This window comes from Globicephala melas, chromosome 1 (genome assembly GCF_963455315.2).
Source record: "Globicephala melas chromosome 1, mGloMel1.2, whole genome shotgun sequence".
NCBI classification, from domain to species: domain Eukaryota; kingdom Metazoa; phylum Chordata; class Mammalia; order Artiodactyla; family Delphinidae; genus Globicephala; species Globicephala melas.
The window spans coordinates 166,540,317-166,560,545 of NC_083314.1; the positions used below are offsets into that span (position 1 = coordinate 166,540,317).

General features: G+C 59.9%; 1 protein-coding gene across 3 annotated transcripts in view; it reads left to right on the forward strand.

Moving 5' to 3' along the window:
* Window positions 1–20,229, forward strand: part of AHDC1 (AT-hook DNA binding motif containing 1) — a 65,019-nt gene that overhangs the window by 36,992 nt on the left and 7,798 nt on the right. For 2 of the 3 annotated variants that reach the window (XM_030872906.3, XM_030872913.3), the window contains exons 3-6: window positions 6,237–6,414; window positions 11,502–11,613; window positions 11,759–11,796; window positions 12,193–17,100. In XM_030872906.3, the coding sequence (XP_030728766.1) occupies window positions 12,267–17,057 (4,791 nt within the window). In that variant the 5' untranslated portion in view covers window positions 6,237–6,414; window positions 11,502–11,613; window positions 11,759–11,796; window positions 12,193–12,266 and the 3' untranslated portion in view covers window positions 17,058–17,100. The remainder of the gene's footprint in view (window positions 1–6,236; window positions 6,415–11,501; window positions 11,614–11,758; window positions 11,797–12,192; window positions 17,101–20,229) is intronic. The other variant, XM_060309211.2, reaches the window with a different exon arrangement.

Consider the following 20,229-nt stretch of genomic DNA (forward strand, 5'->3'; position numbering starts at 1 on the left):
TCCCTCACCGATTCCTGGGATTTGTTCCTCCCCTGCTACAATGAAAGCTGTTTCAGACTGTGCCTCAGTTTCCCCCAGTGGCACGGGGTGCAGGTGGGGTACTACCCTTGCTCTATCTCTGACTTTTTTTTAAAGTACTTTGAGTTCCTGGAGCAAAATCAGGCTTATAAAGAACAGGGAAAGGGTAAAGTGACTCCCACCCCCTTGCTCAACACTACGCTGTGCTGGAGGGGGACTCCAGCACAGAAGAATTTGTTTGGTTCGGGGCAGGGGTAGAATAAGGGTCCTGTCTCCTTAAGTATCTGGTGGAGGACAATGCCCACCCCCACCCCCCCGCAAAGACTGGCAGCCCCTGCTGTCAGGCCCTCCCTCCCAGTCTGGGCAGTGGCCTCTAGCCCTTCTCCCCACAGCCCCTCTTCAGAATGAGCTTCCCGTCATGGGAAGCAGGCCCTGGGGTGGGGATGCCAGGCCTCCAGGGCCCAGCCCTTGCCTCTGGGTGTGATGAGACCTGGCCAGACAGACAGTTCTAGGACCCTGGGGTCTGGGCACTACTCACCAAGTGGCCAGGCGGGGGAGTAGGGGTGCCTGGGGGAGGCGGGTTGCACGCAAGGCATGCTGGGCCCCCTCGGCGGGTGGGTGGGGGGAACAAAGCTGGCATCGAGGCCTCAGCTAAAATTAGCCGCTTCCCTGCGCGGGAGCGAGCATGCCTGCCAGCCGCCCAGATCGCCGCTGCCTCGGCAGGCCATCTGTCGCCACGTTTTGCTCAGTCCCCCAGGGCCCCCCAGCTCCAGCCACCCTAGGGGCTAGACAACTCTGCTCTGAGGCTGTCGCCGGCCAGGGCTCTGGACTCTGCTGCTGTCATGCTGTGTGACCTCAGGCTAGGCCTGTCCCTCTCTGAGCTCCTGTACAACGAGAGGGCCCCAGACACTGACCTCCCAGTCCCCCAGTCCTTCGGAGCACCAGGTGCTGGTGCTGCTTATGGGGGCTGGAGTGTGGGCTGCCTCCCTCCCATAGAGCTGGCCCTCTGGTCCAAAGTTTGAAGGTGGGCCAAGTGGGGTTTAGGGTAAAGGTCAGGCTATATCCTATCCATTTCCTTGATCCTCACTGGACAGTAGGGCCGCTCTATAAGCAACAGCACCCTGACACACACATGCACACACAGTCAGTCTCCAAGCAGTCTTAAGAAACAGCTTCAGGTGGGAAGCCTGGAGGTGGAGGCCGAGTTCAGCCGATACTGGCTTGATCCGTGGCTTGGGCAAGTCTCCTGCCCTCTCTTAGTCTCTTTTCCCCTCTTCAATAAGAAGCTCCCGTTTCCTGAGCACCTGTCCACTTCATGCTGCGTTATCTCGTGAGGCTGACGTTATCGTTCCTGCTTTACAGCTGAGGAAACTGAGGTACAGAAAGCTGAGGTTCCTGGTGAGGAAGCGGTGGAGCCAGGGGCTGGACCCGCTGTGTCCTCCTTCCCATGGCCCCCAGTTCTCTGCTTGCTGGTCTGCAGCCTCAGCGCTTCCCTGGCTGCTGCCTCTTCCCCACCTCCCCAAAGCCAAAGAGACTGAGCCTCTGCTCCAAGGTCACTGTGCTTGGCCTGGGAGGAGTTCAGACTTGAACCCAGGCCCCTTGGCTCCTGTCCTCCCTCACTTTCTGGCCAGCAGGCTGGGCCTGTTCCCTGGGTGAGTCATGCCCTTGGACTTTGGCCTCCTTGTCAGGCTCTGTGGCCTGAATTTGGAGAGGGGGCCCTTGTAAGAAAGAGGGGCTCCCCTGGCCACAGTGGGAGTCTGAAGCTATCGTCCCACTCCCTCAGTCCTGGGCCCTGAGGGCATGGTGACAGCAACCCCTACCCTGCCTACCCTCCGCCGCCTCTAAGAAGTCTTGTAGGATCTGCTCCTCAGGCCTCGTTGACAGCCTCCCTCCACTACACAGTCTGCCCCCTCCCTCGATAACAGCTACATTCAGTTAGAAGTGGGGTGGGGGTGACTGCCTGGGGAGGTGGCATTTTCAGGTTGTCTGTGTGCCCAGGTGGCTTTCTTCCCAGCACTCATCTTCCCCAGCTCCGGGGCCAGTGGGTTACCCAGGAGGGAGGCCACGGCACCTCCCCTCCTGGTGTTCAGGGACCAAGGTCACGCCCAGAGCCCTGTGCACCTCCACCTCCTGGGGCCAGTGGTGTTTGTCACTGGGGCAACATGTAGCTGGGCCCGGCTCTGGCAGTGCTGGGGTGACATTCATGCCCTGTGAGCTGTGACGCCTCTGCAGGCAGAGGACGGCACCACCAGGCTGGCAGTGACGGGGGAGGGGTGGGGTGGGCTGTCACCCGTCCAGAGCAGCCAGGGTGACATGTCGTTTACCCATCCTGCAGTCTGGAGGGAGAACTGATGGGGAAGGGGTGAGGTCGTGTCCCTGGCTTATACTCTGTGTGTTTGGGGGAGGGGTCCGTACCTCTGTCACACCTGGAAGGTGAGGGAGGGGTGTGTGTGTGTGTGTGTGAGAGAGAGAGAGAGAGACAGTGAGTGAGAGACAGTGAGTGAGAGACAGGCTCTCTGTGCATTTTGCATCCTATCGGTGGGTGAGGGGGCGCCTGGTTGTATCTCAGTTACACCATTGTGAGGGTGACAACCTGTGTTCTTGTCTCATACTGTCTGGGGTATCAGATGTGCCCATCTCAGGCCTTGGAGGAAGTGACAGGCTCTGTGCTTAGCTCATCCTGTTAGGAGGGTAGTCACTCTCTCGTACTCCTGTGTCTCTGACTGTTGGGTATGTGTGAGATGTCACCATGTGCCTATCTCATGCCGGTGTGGGGAGTGACATGTGTGATTATCTCATGCTGTTGGGGGGTTGTCAGTAACTTGGGAGCTTGTCTGTCACCCTAAAGAGACGACATGTTGCTCAGTGGTACGGGGCTGACGGTTGGCAGGGCCCCAAAGCGCAGGCCAGAGCAAGCACCCAGGCCACGGGTGCAGGGACAAGCTGGGATGGGGGAGTCTCTGTTCCACAAGACCTACCTTCTGACCCAGGTGCCAGCCCTTGGGACTGTCCCCCAGGAGGAAAGACCCGGTGTTTTGCAGATGGTGTGGAAAGGGGCCTCTGGGGCTGGGGCAGGTGTGACTGGGGAGGTGGGGCACCAGGCAGGGCTGGCATGGGGGCCTGTGTCCCCGCAGGTCTGGGAGCCCCTATGCCTGCCTCTCCTGCCCCTGAAACTGTTAAACTAATTAAGGCTGTGGAGCCGCAGGATTAATCGGGGCAGCTCGGCGGCGCGGACCGGGAGCTCAGGTAGTCGATTAGTGTGCCGCGGAGGATATTGGATTTCTGAACCGCAAGTCAGCACTATTCCGGCCTGTTATCTCTCCCAGGCTCGAGGGTCAGGAGGCGGGAGGCTCCAGGCTCCTGGCCGCCCCGCCCGGTGGCGCTGGAGCAGCCACTCCCCCTGCCCACCCGCGTCCCCACCCACCGCCCCTGCCCTCCCTGGCCCTGCAGCAGGTTCCCGCTCTGTCACCCTCGGGTCCCCTCCATCAGGCTTGCGGCCCCAGCGCCGCCCTCCGCCCCCTCAGTCCCTCCTGGCCTGACTCGCACTCGGTGCCTCACTGACTCACTCCTCAGCCTCTGATTCGTCTCTCTGCACTGCAGTCGCCTTCCCTGTCGCTCTCCCTGTCCCCCACTCTGTTAGCCTCTCCCATCACCCGTCTCTGTCCCTCTGCTTTTGTGTTTGTGTGTGCCTGTCTCTGTTCTCATGTCTCTCTGTCTCTGTCTCTCTCCCTGTGTGTCTCTGTGTATCTTTCTCTCTCGCTCTCTGTCTTTTCCTCTCCCTCTGGCGTTCAATCTCTCCTCTCTCTCTCTCTCTCTCTCTCTTCCTCTCTCTCTCTCTCTCTCTCTGTCTTTTACTCTCTCTCTTGTGTGGTCTCGGCTGGTGTCTGCAACCAGAACAAATCTCCCCCAGCCAACACCCCCTGAACAAGGAGGCCAGAGCAGCTAATGGGAAACATGTGATTCTGCCTTGCGCTTGGAGCACCGTGAAGGGAGCCTTAGTCCCAGCTCAGCCCCTGCTCCCCCCTTGCTGCGTTCCCCCCACCACGCTGTCCCCTGCCTCCCAGCATCCCCCCAGCCTGTGCGGGCACAGGCGCAAGTTCCCCAGTCATTTACATTTCCGGGGGTGTCGGAGCTGGCGTTTATCAGTTGGGGAGTATCAGACTGTGGAGGGGTTGGAAGCAGCTTTACTCCTTAGGTCGCCCCAGCCCCCAGGGCCAGGCAGACCTCATGCAGACTCCCCCCACCCACCACCACCATATGTAGGAGAACAGGGCCAAGATGAGCTGAGCTGTGGCGGCCTGGGGGGGGGCGGCCAATCCACCCCCACTGGAGGGCTCTGGGGCCACCCAGATTTCCATCTTTTCCGCCCTCCCGGGCCTCTGGGGAGCTGCAGAGGTGGGGGCTCCCCAAGGGCTTGGGAGCTGCCCGGCTGCATTTCTCTGCCCACCCAACCAGGAGGGAAGGGGGGACGGATCAGAGGAGGGAGGCTCTGGCAGGTTGGAATTCTCCTTCTCTGCCTGTGGATAAATTGTCCCTAATCCAGGCTTGGGGAGTTGTCTGGCTCCTACAGAAAGAGAGAGAGAGAGAGAGAGAACGCAGGAGATAGGGAGGGAGGAGGGAAGCAGGCATACAAACACAGTGACACAGACACACACTGTCTCACAAAGGGTCTCCCATGCACACACACACACGCGTGCGCACACACACTGACAAGTTACATAAAGGCACCACACAAACACTGAGGCACCGTTTTACTGACAGGCATACCATGGCACACAGACTCACCCATGTTGACACTGACACAGACATACAATGACATGGCACAAGGACCCACTGACATACACAGATGGACAACGATAAAGTCATACAGCACACACACGCAGAGTTACACACGTGAGCACATACTGACCCACAGTGAAACAGACCCACAGGGACACTGTGACCAGTCATGCCATCACACCATGACCCTGAAAACCCAGAGAAAGGCAGAGGTAGGAGGGAGGCAACACTGATCCACAGTGACACCAGTGCCCGCAGTCACAGGCCTCGAGATTGGAAGCCTGCAGGGACACACGCCCCGCCCCAGTACACACGCCCAGAGAGTCAGAGATGGGCAGAAGCCGGTTCAGCTCCTGACAGCAGTGAGATGCAGAGAGCTGTGTGCACACATGGGCACTCGCCCCCTGACCACAGCTGGGCACACCTGTCACACATTAGGTACACACTCACACCTCTGTGTCCCCACAGGCGTGCAGACATAGGCTCAGCTGGACACACACAAAGAACTGAACAGACCCAGGTGCACACACCCACACATATAATTGAAGACACTGAACACAAGTATCAGCTCACACACACACACACAGTCCCATACGTGTAACACTCTTACACATATACTCGTATAGACATACAAATACACCCAGAGAAGCATACAGAAGGCTAAGTAGACCCAGGAAGCCACACACAGGTGTATTTGCCCAGACAGCTGACGCTCACAGACGTGCATCTGTACAGGCAGGATCTCTCTCTCTCACACACACACACACACATACACATTCCCAGGCAACCAAAACCTATAAGCAGTCCATGAGGCCTGGTTCCCAGACCCACTCTCGGCTTCAGTACAGACCTCAGGGAGGCAGACAAATGGGCAGGAAGCCGGTTGGGGGGGGGGCGGTAAGGAGGGCCACGATTATTAAAGAAAACAAGAGACATATAACCAGTCGCTGATGGAGAAGGGTAAATGCCAGCTGCCTATACACCTCTCATGAAAATCTGCATTCACCATCACTTTGAACAGCAACTCTCACACCTACGTTGTAAGTGAGCTCTTAGCATTTATAGTTTCCCCAGCGTGCTTCTCCCCATTCATAAGGTCTCCCCTTTTTATAGATGAGAAAACTGAGAGACAGAGAGGTTAACTGACTTGCCCAAGATCACATAGTTGGTGAGAGTTGAGCCAAGGACCATTCTGACTCCCAAGGCCAGGTTCTTTTCACCAGAGCATGTGTGTTCATGTTCACGCGTACATGTACCTACCCGCACGACGATGCTACCTGGGGTTTCAAGAGGTAGGCTCACACTCCCCAGTGAAATGAAGTTGGAGCCAATTTCATCCTGTGCAAGAGTGGACCCCATCTAGGATGGCCTCCTGGTCCCTCTCTCTGGCTCATCCCGTATCCATGCTTATGTCTGCGGTGCTGTTTTTGTTTCCACAGATGGGAGCTTGCCTGCCTGTCTGCCCATTGGCCTGGACTCCAGAGCCTGCCCAGCTGAGTGCGTGCAGAGGGCCCCGGCTTTGGGGCGACTCTCAGGCCGCCGAAGAGACCACTCTGGAACCACTGGAGAAGACAGGCCTTTCTTGCTGAGCTGGGCCTGTCTGCACAGCCTGCTCAGGTAACAGTGTATAGGGAAGCCGGGTCTGTGACTGGCCACCCCAGGAAGTGGGGATCAGGGGTACTTCCTTCCCAGTCATGGCAGGGATTTCCCCCCTCCCAGCTTAAGCCAAAAAGAGGCCCTTTAGAATCAAAATATTTTAACCCAACTTACTCAGACTCCCCATTATCCAGAAAGGTGAGGTCCGTGGATATACAGGCAGTTCCCTGGAGTCCTGCCTCCTAGTCTGGGGACTCTTCCCTGCACCTGGATGACCTGAGAGAACTGGGAAGGGAAAGGGGTTGTGACAGTGACCAGAACCCAGGACAGAGGTAGAGACCAGAATGCCTGATGTGTGAAGCTGACCCCGCAGGACCCCTCCCTTCTAGAGTCTGTGGAAGCTGAGAGGACCTGGGTAATTCGGGTATGCTAGGCTGCCCTCCTGAGATGAGATGGGGCAGGGGTGGGGGCAGGACCCACCTCCTGACTCTGGGCCCGAATTAGCCCACCCAGGCTCAGGAGCCACAGAGGCCAGGTGGGGCTGCCCTGCCCTGCAGAGGCAACTCCCCGAACTGACACATGAAGCCTCAAGCCTCGGGCTCCAGGAAGCTCCCTAGATCCCAGCCTGCCTGGGGACCCCACCCAACTTCCAAAAGAGCATTCCTGGGGCCTGAGGTCTGGGGGCGGGGCCTCCTGGGATTGTAAGCGTGGGGAGGTTCAGCTGTGGAGGATGCAGGGCTGGATGTACCTGACTGTATGTGCACAGAGCATCTCGTGTGCAAAGTCCTCTGACTTGTGTGCAAGCAGGCACGTGCAGGACTCTGTCCGCAGGTGTGCAGGGTTCTGCACACAAGAGTAAGTGGACTGGGCTGGGGGACATTCAGAGGCTGTGTATGTGGTACATCGGAGTGAGTGTGCAGGATTCAGAGCGTGTCCTGGGCAGGTGTGGGGAGACTGGAGTGTTGTGTGTGCCACGCTGGATGGTGTCTGTGTGCAGGGCGCTAGTGTACACTGGAGAGGTGTGTAGACAAGAATCTGAACACACTGGGGTGATGTGTGAGTACAGTGGGGTGGGGTGTGTACACGAAGATCCTTCCGCGTATCACCGGGGAAGCGTGTGTTCAGGGTTCCGGCTGCACGCTGGGGGTGGTGTGTGCACGTGGCTCCGTTTGTGCTTTGGAGGTGGGCTGGGCAAGCCTTCAGCTGAGCTGGGCTCAGCAGTGCCCAGCCTTGTGGCCAAATTGCTGAAGTCACTTCCTTTCCAGCAGCAACTTTCCAGGAGGAGGAGTTCTTCAGACCTGGGCGGGGAGGGGGGGGGCAGAACAAGGAGCTCTCAGGGGAAGGAGGTGGGCGGTGGTGAGAGGCTGTGGGGAGGGCCTGGTGGGGCTGGAGGAGGGAAGTCCTCCAGTAGACAGAAGGAAAGACAAGGACAGGAGTCTGGAAGGGCCAAGGGCAGGAGGGGATGGGGGCGGAGCAGGGCGGGAAGCACAGTCCCTGGGTGACCTCGGAGAGAGGAAGGGAGGGCTGCCCGGCAGGGTGACCCTCAGGTTCAGCCAGAGCTGGCGCTGGTGCCCACACACCTGGCACCCAGGGCTGGGGGCTGGCCGGGGGCGGGCCTGGGGCAGACCTGCTTGCCAGGTGCCCTGCTCCGGGCAGGAAGGGGGTGGACAAGGGCTGCACAAAGGAGCTCTGTGTGGCTGGGGGTAGGGTGGGGTGGGGTGTGCTGTGCTGTGGTGGGGAGCCCTGATGATTCCAGGGGGTGGGGCGGGGCTTGCTCCCCTCGGGGGCGTCAGTGGCTCTAAGGGGACACCTAGTGGTGAGGGAGGGTAGTGCATGAGATGACCTAGGTGGGAGGGGTGCCGAAGCTGGGTCGGGTAGATTAGAAGTCAAAAATTAGAACTGGTGGTTGGGACTAGGACAGTTAGAGGAAGCTTCAGGGGAGGGGGCTGACTCTCTGGACAGTGAAGAAGTTTGGTTTAGAGGAGCCCAACATACCTAAGTGCAGGCGCCAGCTCTTCCCTGTCATGGCTGTTTGTCCTTAAGGGCATTACTTAACCTCTCTGAGCCACCATTTACAAGCCAAATAAGTGACAGCTGCCATTATTTTTTTCATCGTTGTTATTTTTGTTATGATTTTGGTCTGGAGTCAGGTTGGAAGAAGATCTTCAGGTACAATTGGGTGGCTGGGAGAGGGCTGAAGATAAGGAAGTTGAGAGGGGTGATGCATAGTTCCTGAAGGGGCAGATCCTGGGAGATAAAGGCCCTGAAGGGAGGTGATGGGGGAAGTTTCACAGCAGCAGTGATAGCCCCTTTGATGCAGAGTTTTCCATTTGAGGACATCCCTGAGGCTTCAGTCCGGGCTGGGAGGGAAATGGTGTTGGGGGGGCGGGGAGGAGTATGCAGGCTAGAGAGAGGGCCATGAGGCCGGAAGTGAGAGCTGGGGCTGGCAGCCTGGCTCCCCTGGGGAGGCTGTGGGTGGGGGAGGGGAGGCTGCCTGGGGAAGGGGTGGGGTGGTCACAGCCGCAGCGGGGGAGGGTGGGGCTGGGGACTCAAGGATGTGGGCTGGCCCTTCCCGGCACTGTGCACAGCAGGTTGGGGCCCCCAGCCCCCTTCCCTCCCAGCCAGCTGGTGTCCCCATAGGCAGGCTCAGACACACTGACCCAGAAGCAGACAGATGGACAGAAGAACCTTTTCGACTTTGTTCACAGACGTGGGATAGGTGGTGCCCTTGGGAGGGGTCCAAGAAAATGGATGCCTGGGTGTGGTGGGGAGGGGTGCCAGCTGCTTCCCTCAGATCCTGGAGGCTGCGAGAGAGCAGTGGACAGAGTCAGGAGGTCTGGCAGGACGACGTGCCCAAAGGTCTTCACGGGTGGGTGGAACAGAAGCAACCACTGGAGAGGAGGTTTCTCTCTTCTGCCAAGATCACACCCTCAGGCCCCAAGTGGGAGGTCTCCAGAGCAGGGAGGGTTGGTGAGCCCCACCGTCAGTAAGGGAGGGATGATGGCTTCTGGTAGGCATCTCAAAGAGGGCAGCACTGTGGATCAAGCATACTGTTGGAAATCTGACCTGGAGACTCCACAGAGTCTGAGCCCCTTCGCTCCTTTGTGAGTGTCTTACCCGCAGCCCATCCTGCGAGAGCAACAGTGAGATTCTTGAAGCAGAGAGAGCCTAGCCTAGAAGGGGCCAGGCCACAGTCTGCCGGCAGGCATGAGAGAGAACAGAACCCTGAGTGATCGAGTAAATGGGGCAGTGAGGAACAGCTGAGGCCTGGGACCTGCAGGGACAGGGGATGTTCTGCCTGGATGAGCAACAAAGAGGCCCTCCTCATGCCATTTTGTGGTCTTGGGCAAAGTCTCTTTCCCTCTTCCGGTCTCAGTTTCCTCATCTATAAAATAGGAGGCGCACGAGGTGGCACTAGAACAGCATAGCCACTAGGGGAGCCGATTAAAAATGCAGAATCCCAGATGTCCCTTCAGATTTATGAGTCAGACTCCCCTGGACTAGGGTCTGGGTATCTGCAAGGTTACATAGCTTCCCCAGGCCCAGGGTTTGGAAGCCAATGGGTTAGATGATTTTAAGGTTCCTTCCAGCCTTAAGTGAGGCCACAGCTCTAGAAGGAGCACTTTCAGGAGTGGCTGAAGGAGAGTTACAGGAGCTGGGAGTGGAAGGAGGCTTTGGACTTGGCAGAATTAGGAATCTTGCCACTTAGCAGCTATGTGACTTCAGGCAAGTTATACAGCTGCTCTGAGCCTGTTTCCTCTGTAACGTGGAGACAGTAAACCATGTCTCCCAGGTTCGGTGAAGATTCAGTGGGTCATATATGTGGGGGTGCTTCATAGATTGCAAATTGCCGCCCACCAAAGGCGAGTGGACGAGTGTCCCTGCCCACACTCCCCTGTCCCCAAGTCAGCTCTGCAGTCTTCCTGTGGAGTTAACAACCCTGGGTAGCGATCCTCCCAGTGGTCAAGGACCATTCAGCTCCCTGCTCCCCCAAACCCCAGCTCTTGGGGATCAGCTGGGGCCCTGAGTCCCCAGGCTCCCTTGGGGGTCAGACATGCCTGGATCTAAATCCCAACTCTGCCCTGACCAGCTCAGGGAGTCACTCGGTAAATATTTATGTAGCATCCGTAGCCCGGGCCCTGGGGTCAGGGGACACAACGGAAAACAAGACAGACACAGTCCTTGCCCCTGAAGAGCCCATACTTGGGGAGCAGACACACTGAACACCCAGTCGTACAAGTAATTGACTGCAGTCATGATAAATACAGTGAAGGCGAAACAAAGAGGGCTCTAAAAATATGTAGCAGGGGCCGGATGGAGGCTAGAGGTGGCATGGAGGGCGGAGAATGTCCCTTTTCACATTCTTAATCTCCTTCCCTCCTTCCACATCCTACTTGGGTCCCACTTTTGGGTCTGGAGAGGAAAGAGAGAGAGCCTCAGGGGGAAAGGCAGGGCTGATTGTTCTGTGTGCCTCATTCATTCATTCGTTCGTTCAGTAAATATTTTTTGAAGCACATTTGTGGGCCGTGTGCTGATCCGGGGGTTGGGAGATACACACAGAAGTCAGCAGGACAGAAATCCTTGCCTTCATGGTGCTTACCACCTTCCAGCGGATGGTTTCCTCGACTGTGGAAGCAGGGATGATAATCGTATCGATCCCAGGTTTGCAGGGGGGTCAGATGAGGTAGTCCACATAAAGCGCTTAGTCCCGTGTTTGGCAGCAGAGAAGGCGTCCCCAGAATATGTGCTTTTGTCGTTGTTGACTCCCTGGTATGATTGTTAAACCTCTGACCTCAGGCACTCTTCCGTTTTTCTTTGCAGCTCTTATCCCGCTAATAATTAAGTCACTTACCATAATCTGTTAAATGTTTGTCTACCCAGCTCTTGTGCAAAGTAGGCACTCCATAGATAATGAGTATATGAATGAGTGAATGATGTCACTTCATCTCAGCCTCCATTTCCTCATCTGCAAAATGGGGTTATTCATAGCCCCTACCTCGCAGGATTGGTATGAAGAATTAAATGAAACGATGCCTGGACAGCTTCCAGCCCAGCGCCTGGCGCGCAGTAGGTGCTCACTAAACCTGAGCTGCGGTGGTCCTTTCCAGGCGCTGTCCACGCCCCGAGGCCTGGGCTCAGGCCGAAGCTGCCCCGCAGCACCCCCAGCTGACAGCCAGCGACTGGCAGAGCCCCCAGGCACGGGGGCCTTCTCTCTCTCAGGTCAGCTGGGCGTGCGCTGGAGGGAGTACTGGGGGAGCTGGGGTCGGTATGTGGGGGAGACCGGGCCCCATGGGCAGGTGGGCAGTGGTTGGGCTGTGGCCAGCAGACCGCTGAGATCTCCTCTTGCCTGTCTCGCTGCCCACAGAGATCTCCAGTGTGACAGCCCAGGCGGCAGAGCCGAGGGTGAGTGGCTGGGCTTCTCCTAGAGCCCTGGGGATGGGGCAAGAAGGAAGAGGCCGTGTCCTTGATAGGACCTCCGGGCCCTCTGACAGGGGCCTGGCCCTCTCCTGACGTTTGATCCACCTTGCTGATGGGCTTCCCTCCCCAAAGCGGGTGAACTGTTCTCCCCCAGCCCTTAGCCAGAGTCTAGACAAAAGTGGGTGAGCTGTCAATAAGTGGAACTGGGGCCCGTGGGGGTTCACGATGCGTGTGGTGGTTTAGGAAAAGCTGGGGGTCAGCAAGGGGATGGGGCTTCGGGAGGGGACTCAGGGGAGGGGTGCCGGGGATCACTGAGGACATGGGAAGCTGACGAGGACTTAGGCGTTCGGTGAGGGACCTCCTGGCTGTGCTGCCTGGCAGGTCCTGGTCCCGGCTTCTCGCACCCTCATGTCAGCCCCGGCCCCGCCCGGCGGCCCGTGGAGGACAAGGTCAGGATGCGTGTGAAGCCCCAGGGCCTGGTGGTGACTTCCAGTGCCGTGTGCAGCTCTCCTGACTACCTCCGGGAGCCCAAGTACTACCCCGGCGGCCCCCCCACCCCCCGGCCCTTGCTTCCCGCCCGGCCCCCTGCCAGCCCACCCGACAAGGCCTTCGCCCACACCTTCTCCGAGAACCCGCGCCCACCCCCACGCCGGGACCCCAGCACCCGGCGCCCACCAGTCCTTGCCAAGGGGGACGACCCGCTGCCCCCGAGGGCAGCCCGTCCTGTCTCCCAGGCCCGCTGCCCCACCCCCGCGGGAGACGGCAGCAGCTCCCGACGGCGCTGGGACAACGGGCGGGTGAACCTGCGTCCAGTGGTCCAGCTGATTGACATCATGAAGGACCTGACCCGGCTCTCCCAGGACCTGCAGCACAGCGGCGTGCACCTGGACTGTGGTGGCCTCCGGCTCAGCCGCCCACCTGCCCCGCCCCCCGGGGACCTTCAGTATAGCTTCTTCTCCTCACCCAGCCTGGCCAACAGCATCCGCAGCCCTGAGGAGCGGGCCACCCCCCATGCCAAGTCTGAGCGGTCCAGCCACCCCCTCTACGAGCCTGAGCCTGAGCCTAGGGACAGTCCCCAGCCCGGCCAAGGCCATAGTCCCGGAGCCACGGCCACGGCCACTGGTCTGCCACCAGAGCCCGAGCCAGACGGTCCTGATTACTCAGAACTCGCTGACGCCGACATCCTGAGTGAGCTGGCCTCCCTGACTTGCCCCGAGGCCCAGCTGCTGGAGGCCCAGGCCCTCGAGCCACCGTCGCCTGAGCCAGAGCCTCAGCTCCTAGACCCCCAGCCCCGCTTCCTGGACCCGCAGGCACTAGAGCCGCTCGGGGAAGCTTTGGAGCTGCCGCCCCTGCAACCCCTTGCTGATCCTCTGGGGTTGCCGGGCCTGGCTCTGCAGGCCCTAGATACCCTGCCCGACTCCCTGGAGTCGCAGCTGCTCGACCCTCAGGCGCTTGACCCCCTGCCCAAGTTGCTTGACGTCCCTAGCCGCCGCCTGGAGCCCCAGCAGCCCCTGGGACCCTGCCCGCTGGCTGAGCCCTTGCGCCTGGACTTGTGCTCACCCCATGGCCCTCCTGGGCCTGAGGGTCACCCCAAATACGCCTTGCGGCGCACCGATAGGCCAAAGATCCTGTGTCGCCGACGGAAAGCCGGACGGGGACGCAAGGCAGACGCCGGCCCCGAGGGCCGTCTGCTGCCCCTGCCTGTGCCCACAGGGCTGGCGGCTGCCCTGGCTGAGCCCCCACCCCCGCCCCCGCCCCCACCTCACACCCTGCCCGGCCCAGGCCCAGTCCCAGAGCTGGAGCCCGAATCCTCCCAGACCCCAGTGGTCCCTACCCGCAGAGGCAAGTGCCGGGGCGTGCGGCGCATGGTGGTGAAGATGGCCAAGATCCCCGTGTCACTGGGCCGGCGGAACAAGACCACGTACAAGGTGTCGTCTTTGAGCAGCAGCCTGAGCGTGGAGGGCAAGGAGCTGGGCCTGCGCGTGTCCACAGAGCCCACCCCGCTGCTGAAGATGAAGAACAATGGGCGGAACGTGGTGGTGGTCTTCCCACCCGGCGAGATGCCCATCATTCTCAAGCGTAAGCGCGGCCGCCCTCCTAAGAACCTGCTCCTGGGCCCCGGCAAGCCCAAGGAGCCAGCGGTGGTGGCGGCCGAGGCAGCCACTGTGGCGGCAGCCACCATGGCCATGCCGGAGGTGAAGAAACGGCGGCGGCGGAAGCAGAAGCTGGCATCTCCCCAGCCGTCCTACGCAGCAGATGCCAACGACAGCAAGGCCGAGTACTCAGACGTCCTCGCCAAGCTGGCCTTCCTGAACCGCCAGAGCCAGTGCGCTGGGCGGTGCTCACCGCCCCGCTGCTGGACACCCAGTGAGCCCGAGTCAGTGCACCAGGCGCCCGACACACAGAGCATCTCCCACTTCCTGCACCGTGTGCAGGGCTTCCGGCGGCGAGGTGGCAAAGCAGGCGGTTTTGGTGGCCGGGGTGGGGGCCACGCGGCCAAGGCTGCCCGATGCTCCTTCAGCGACTTCTTTGAGGGCATCGGCAAGAAAAAGAAGGTGGTGGCCGTGGCAGCCGCCGGGGTCGGGGGCCCTGGCCTCGCTGAGTTGGGGCACCCACGCAAACGGGGCCGGGGGGAGGTAGACGCTGTGACTGGGAAGCCCAAACGCAAGAGGCGGTCCCGGAAGAACGGGACTCTGTTCCCGGAACAGGTGCCCAGTGGCCCAGGCTTTGGGGAGGCGGGCACTGAGTGGGCCGGGGACAAGGGTGGTGGCTGGGCCCCTCACCATGGGCACCCGGGCGGGCAAGCTGGCCGAAACTGCGGGTTCCAGGGGACCGAGGCCCGGGCCTTTGCCTCCACCGGGCTAGAGAGCGGGGCTTCGGGCCGTGGCAGCTACTACAGCACCGCCGCACCTGCGGGCCGGACGGAGCTCAGCCAGGAGCGCCAGAACCTCTTCACCGGCTATTTCCGCTCGCTGCTCGACTCGGATGACTCCTCCGACCTCTTGGACTTTGCCCTCTCAGCCTCTCGCCCCGAGTCCCGGAAGGCATCAGGCACCTACGCAGGGCCCCCCAGCAGCGCCCTGCCCGCCCAGCGGGGCCTGGCCACCTTCCCCAGCCGGGGAGCCAAGGCCAGCCCGGTGGCGGTGGGCAGCAGCGGGGCTGGGGCGGACCCCTCCTTCCAGCCCGTTCTGCCCACTCGCCAGACCTTCCCGCCGGGCCGGGCAGCGAGCTATGGGCTGACCCCCGGCGCTTCAGACTGCCGGGCAGCCGAGACCTTCCCGAAGCTGGCTCCTCTGTCTTCTGCCGTGGCTCGCTCACCTACCGCACACCCACCCGCCAGCACCTACCCCCCGCAGTACGGGGGCTACGGAGCTGGACAAAGTGTATTCGCACCCACTAAGCCCTTTACGGGCCAGGACTGCGCCAACAGCAAGGACTGCAGCTTTGCCTACGGCAGTGGCAACAGCCTCCCTGCCTCACCCAGCAGCGCCCACAGCGCTGGCTACGCCCCACCGCCTACCGGTGGCCCCTGCCTGCCACCAAGCAAGGCATCCTTCTTCAACAGCTCTGAGGGGGGCCCCTTCTCTGGTTCGGCCCCCACACCCCTGCGCTGTGACAGCCGGGCCAGCACGGTCTCACCCGGCGGCTACATGGTACCCAAGGGCACCACAGCCTCTGCCACCTCTGCCGCGTCCTCGTCCTCCTCCTCCTTCCAGCCCTCGCCTGAGAACTGTCGGCAGTTTGCGGGGGCTTCTCAGTGGCCTTTCCGGCAGGGCTATGGAGGCCTGGACTGGGCCTCAGAGGCCTTCAGTCAGCTCTACAATCCCGGTTTCGACTGCCACGTCAGCGAGCCCAACGTGATCCTGGACATCTCCAACTACACACCGCAGAAGGTGAAGCAGCAGACAGCCGTGTCCGAGACCTTCTCCGAGTCATCCTCCGACAGCACCCAGTTCAATCAGCCCGGCGGTGGCGGTTTCCGGCGTGCCAACAGCGAGGCCTCGAGCAGCGAGGGCCAGTCGAGCCTGTCCAGCCTGGAGAAACTGATGATGGACTGGAACGAGGCATCGTCCGCTCCCGGTTACAACTGGAACCAGAGCGTCCTCTTCCAGAGCAGCTCCAAGCCAGGCCGTGGACGGCGGAAGAAGGTGGACCTGTTCGAGGCCTCACATCTGGGCTTCCCGTCAACCGCCTCGGCCAGCGCCGCGGGCTACCCATCCAAACGGAGCACCGGGCCCCGGCAGCCTCGGGGTGGACGGGGGGGCGGGGCCTGCTCAGCCAAGAAGGAGCGGGGCGGGGCGGCGGCCAAAGCCAAGTTCATCCCCAAGCCCCAGCCGGTCAACCCGCTGTTCCAGGACAGCCCAGACCTCGGCCTGGACTACTACAGCGGGGACAGCAGCATGTCACCGCTGCCCTCGCAGTCGAGGGCCTTCAGCGTGGGCGAGCGAGATCCCTGTGACTTCATGGGACCCTACTCCATGAACCCGTCCACGCCATCGGACGGCACCTTCGGCCAAGGCTTCCACTGCGACTCGCCCAGCCTCGGTGCCCCTGAGCTGGATGGCAAGCATTTCCCGCCGCTGGCCCACCCGCCTACGGTGTTTGATGCTGGCCTGCAGAAGGCCTACTCCCCCACCTGCTCCCCGACCCTGGGCTTCAAGGAAGAGCTGCGGCCGCCACCCACAAAGCTGGCTGCCTGTGAGCCCCTCAAGCATGGGCTCCAGGGGGCCAGCCTGAGCCATGCAGCTGCAGCCCAGGCCCACCTGAGCTGCCGGGACCTGCCGCTGGGCCAGCCCCACTACGACTCCCCCAGCTGCAAGGGTACAGCATATTGGTACCCGCCAGGCTCAGCTGCCCGCAGCCCGCCCTATGAAGGCAAGGTGGGTTCAGGGCTGCTGGCTGACTTCCTGGGCAGGACGGAGGCCGCGTGCCTCAGTGCCCCACACCTGGCTAGCCCGCCGGCCACACCTAAGGCCGACAAGGAGCCACTGGAGATGGCCCGGCCGCCCGGCCCACCCCGTGGCCCCGCTGCAGCTGCTGCTGGCTATGGCTGCCCACTCCTTAGTGACTTAACCCTGTCCCCTGTGCCGAGGGACTCGCTGCTGCCCCTGCAGGATACCGCCTACAGGTATCCAGGCTTTATGCCGCAGGCGCATCCCGGCCTGGGTGGGGGCCCCAAGAGCGGCTTCCTGGGGCCCATGGCGGAACCTCACCCTGAGGACACATTCACCGTCACCTCCCTGTAGTGCCAACTGAAGTGCCGACTGGACCTCGAGGTTTTGTTCCTGGGTGAGTCTAAGGATGCGGGTGCAGTGGGAAGAAACCGGGGGTGGGGTGGGGGTGGGGTGGGGGGATGAGGACATTAGAGCTTGGGCAAGGGGAAGAAGTATAGCAACGAGCAGGAAGGATTTGAGGACAAGACTGGGGACCCGAGTTGGGATTCAGGGAGTCTGGCGTTAGATGTTGGGAATAGTCTTAGGGAGGAGATGGGGTCTTGGGTGGGGAACCCAGTGTGGGGCTTGGGCATTCAGGGGGTCCCGTTATTGAAATGGCTGGAGGACCATAGACTGGATGGGGCCATCTAGTTCGGTTCCTCAAGCGTTCATTTCCCTCATCCATGCTAGGTCGTGGGCAGGGACCACCTGAGTCCCAGGAAGCACTCACCACTTGACCTCTTGCAAGGGAGGGCGTTTGCATCGCCCTGCGTGTGACAGATGGAGAAAGAAGCAGGTTGGATAATTATCCGCCGAGGCCCATCCAGGATACTGACCCTGCCTGCTTCCCTGTCTCCCTGGGAGCTTCATTTAGTTCACGATGCAGTCTGGCAAGGGCCAGGCTGAGGGTGTGGCCAGTATGTCCTTTTCTGGTCTCCCAGAGTACCCCAAAGGCTATTTTTCAACAGGGGTGTTGGGATCTCCCTGTGCCTGGGGACCTGTAGCCAGCGCGGGTCTATCCCCAGGCAGGATGTTTCCTACCTAGAAAAAGCCAGTCCCTTTCCTGAAGCCAATTGCTTTTCTTAAGAATTCCATTAGCGAACTCCCTGGCAGTGCAGTGGTGAGGACTCGTTTCCACTGCAGGGGGCATGGGTTCAATCCCGGGTTGGGGAACAAAGATCCTGCGATCCTGCAAGCCGCACTGCGCGGCCAAAAAAAAAAAAAAAAAAAAAAAGAATTCCGTTAAATATTGTTAGGTATTCAGATATTGTTTTATCAGGTACTGTCACCTCGTTGAGTTTTCTTAAGATTTTGTGTTTAGGAAAAGAAAAATAAAAGAGGGGAAATGCCCGCAAAGTGGTAAAACGGGACAGAGTTGGAGGAATCATTTTCTTGATGAACAACCTGCTCCAGAAATGCAGCCGTAACTGGCCCATGAGATCCCGCTTTTGGAACAGACCTGTTACAAAAATTGACCCAGACGTGGTGGGTGGTGATGGAGTGGGCTGGGGGCCTTTCTGAGCCCCTCACTCCCCCTGACCTCTGCTACAGTATACTGCAGCCTCCTGGGAGTGCCTTTTCCTGGAGAATGAATAGGAGGGCTCCTGGAAAGCCCCGTCCCTGCTCTGGGAAGGCTGTTCGAAGCCAGGGTGACTCAGGGTCTTGAAGTCATGTCAGTGGAAACTTATTACCCCCTCTCTGCCTGACCTCAGCTCCCTCGGTGCCTGAAGATGGCAGAGGGCAGCACATGGGAGTCAAGAGGCCTGGGGAAGGACCATTCCCCAACTGGCCAACTTGCTACATGCCCTTGACCAAGCTTTCGCCCCTCCTCCACCCCACCCCACCCCCGCCTCTGTTTCCCCATCTGTTGAAGGCAGTTGACTTTGATAATCTCTTGGGCTCTTAAAACTCTGCATGGCATAGACAGTGGACCAGAATTTCTTGGGGGACAGCATAGTTTTCCTCCTAATGAAACCAGAACAAGATTAAAAATGGCCTTCCGTTCCCCATGCACCTCATTGCAAGCAGCAGAGCCGCAGATCTGAAGCAGGCCAGGGAGAAGCTGCTTAGGGTTTAAAATGTCAAACTCCTGATCCTTCTCACTGGAGGGGAGATGTCTCATGGATAATCCAGACATGTGAAATAATCCGAAAACCTTTCCTCCTGGGCTCTGGGTGGGAAAATAAACGGGTGAGGGGGCTGGGTGTTTGGGCAGGTCACGGCTCAGTGAGATACATAATGGAACCACCCAGTGAGCCCTGAACGCAGGAGGAACTGGGATGCCATCCAGCCCCACATTCTGGCCCCGCTCCCCACTCAGAGCTGGGAGTTCACAGCACTGTCCTCAAACCGATGCATTCAGTTGTTCCAGCCAGAGACGTCTGTCCAGCACCCACTGCATGCCAGGCACTGGGGACACAGCAGTGAACACCTCAAACGAGGTCCTGGTCCTCAGGGGGCTTCCAGTTTAGCGGGAAAGACAGTAAACAGAATGTTGGTAATTATCGCTGTAGGAAGGACTGTGCAAGAGGGGAAAAGCTAGGAGGCCATGAGGGCTTGTGTCCAGCTGACCAGATGCTGAGGCTGATGCCTGAAAGATGAGGGGGCGTCAGCCAAATGGGAAGTGGGAAGAGCATTCTGGGCAGAGGGAACAGCAGTGGGTAAAGCCCTGAGGCAGGAAGCGGCTCAGCTTTGAGGAGCTGATGGGAGGACGGCAACACTGAGTGAGGGGGTGAGGGGGCAGGGCCAGATCATGCAGGGCATTGGACGGAGTTTGAACTTTGTCCCAAGACAAATGGGGAACCACTGAAGCGTTCTCAGCTGGAATGTCGTGGGCCACAGTGGAGCAGGGCCGGTGTTGAAGGAGGGAGACCGGCTGCGGTAGCCCAGGAAAGCAGTGGTGGTGGCTTGGACCATGGTGGTGGGAGGGCTGTCCCCCTTCTTTATCCAAATACTCCCTCATCTAGGGCAAACTCTACCCCCCCCGCCCCCCCCCCCGCCCCGCCCAAGGACTGATTACAATCATTGTGGGAGTGAAGAAGCCTTGGGGATATAGGGAAGAACAGTGAGGAAAAAGAGTTAACAGAGGGAGTGTCACTGTCAACAGAGGGCTTAAGCAGGGAGGACAGTGACACACTCATTCACCGACAGGCACTGAGCCCTTTTGACCCTTGGCACGGGGGGAGCAGTCACTGAGCTTAGCCTCACGTCTTGAGCCCCTCCATGCCTGTCCCGATACCAGACACGGGGAAGACAAAGCAGACGTGGCCCCTGTCCTCAAGAGTGGCCATCCACCCCCAAAAAGCTAAAGCAAGCACACAGAGAGCCTCAAACACCTGGTGGGAAGTGGCAGGGAGAAGCAAAGCTCCTGCACCAGGAAGGTGGGCCGTGGGATCAGAAGTCACCGCTCTGCCCCTTTGGTGAGAGAAGGGACATATATTCGTGCCGGGCCCTTTGTGCAACACTGCCTCACTGACCCTTCACA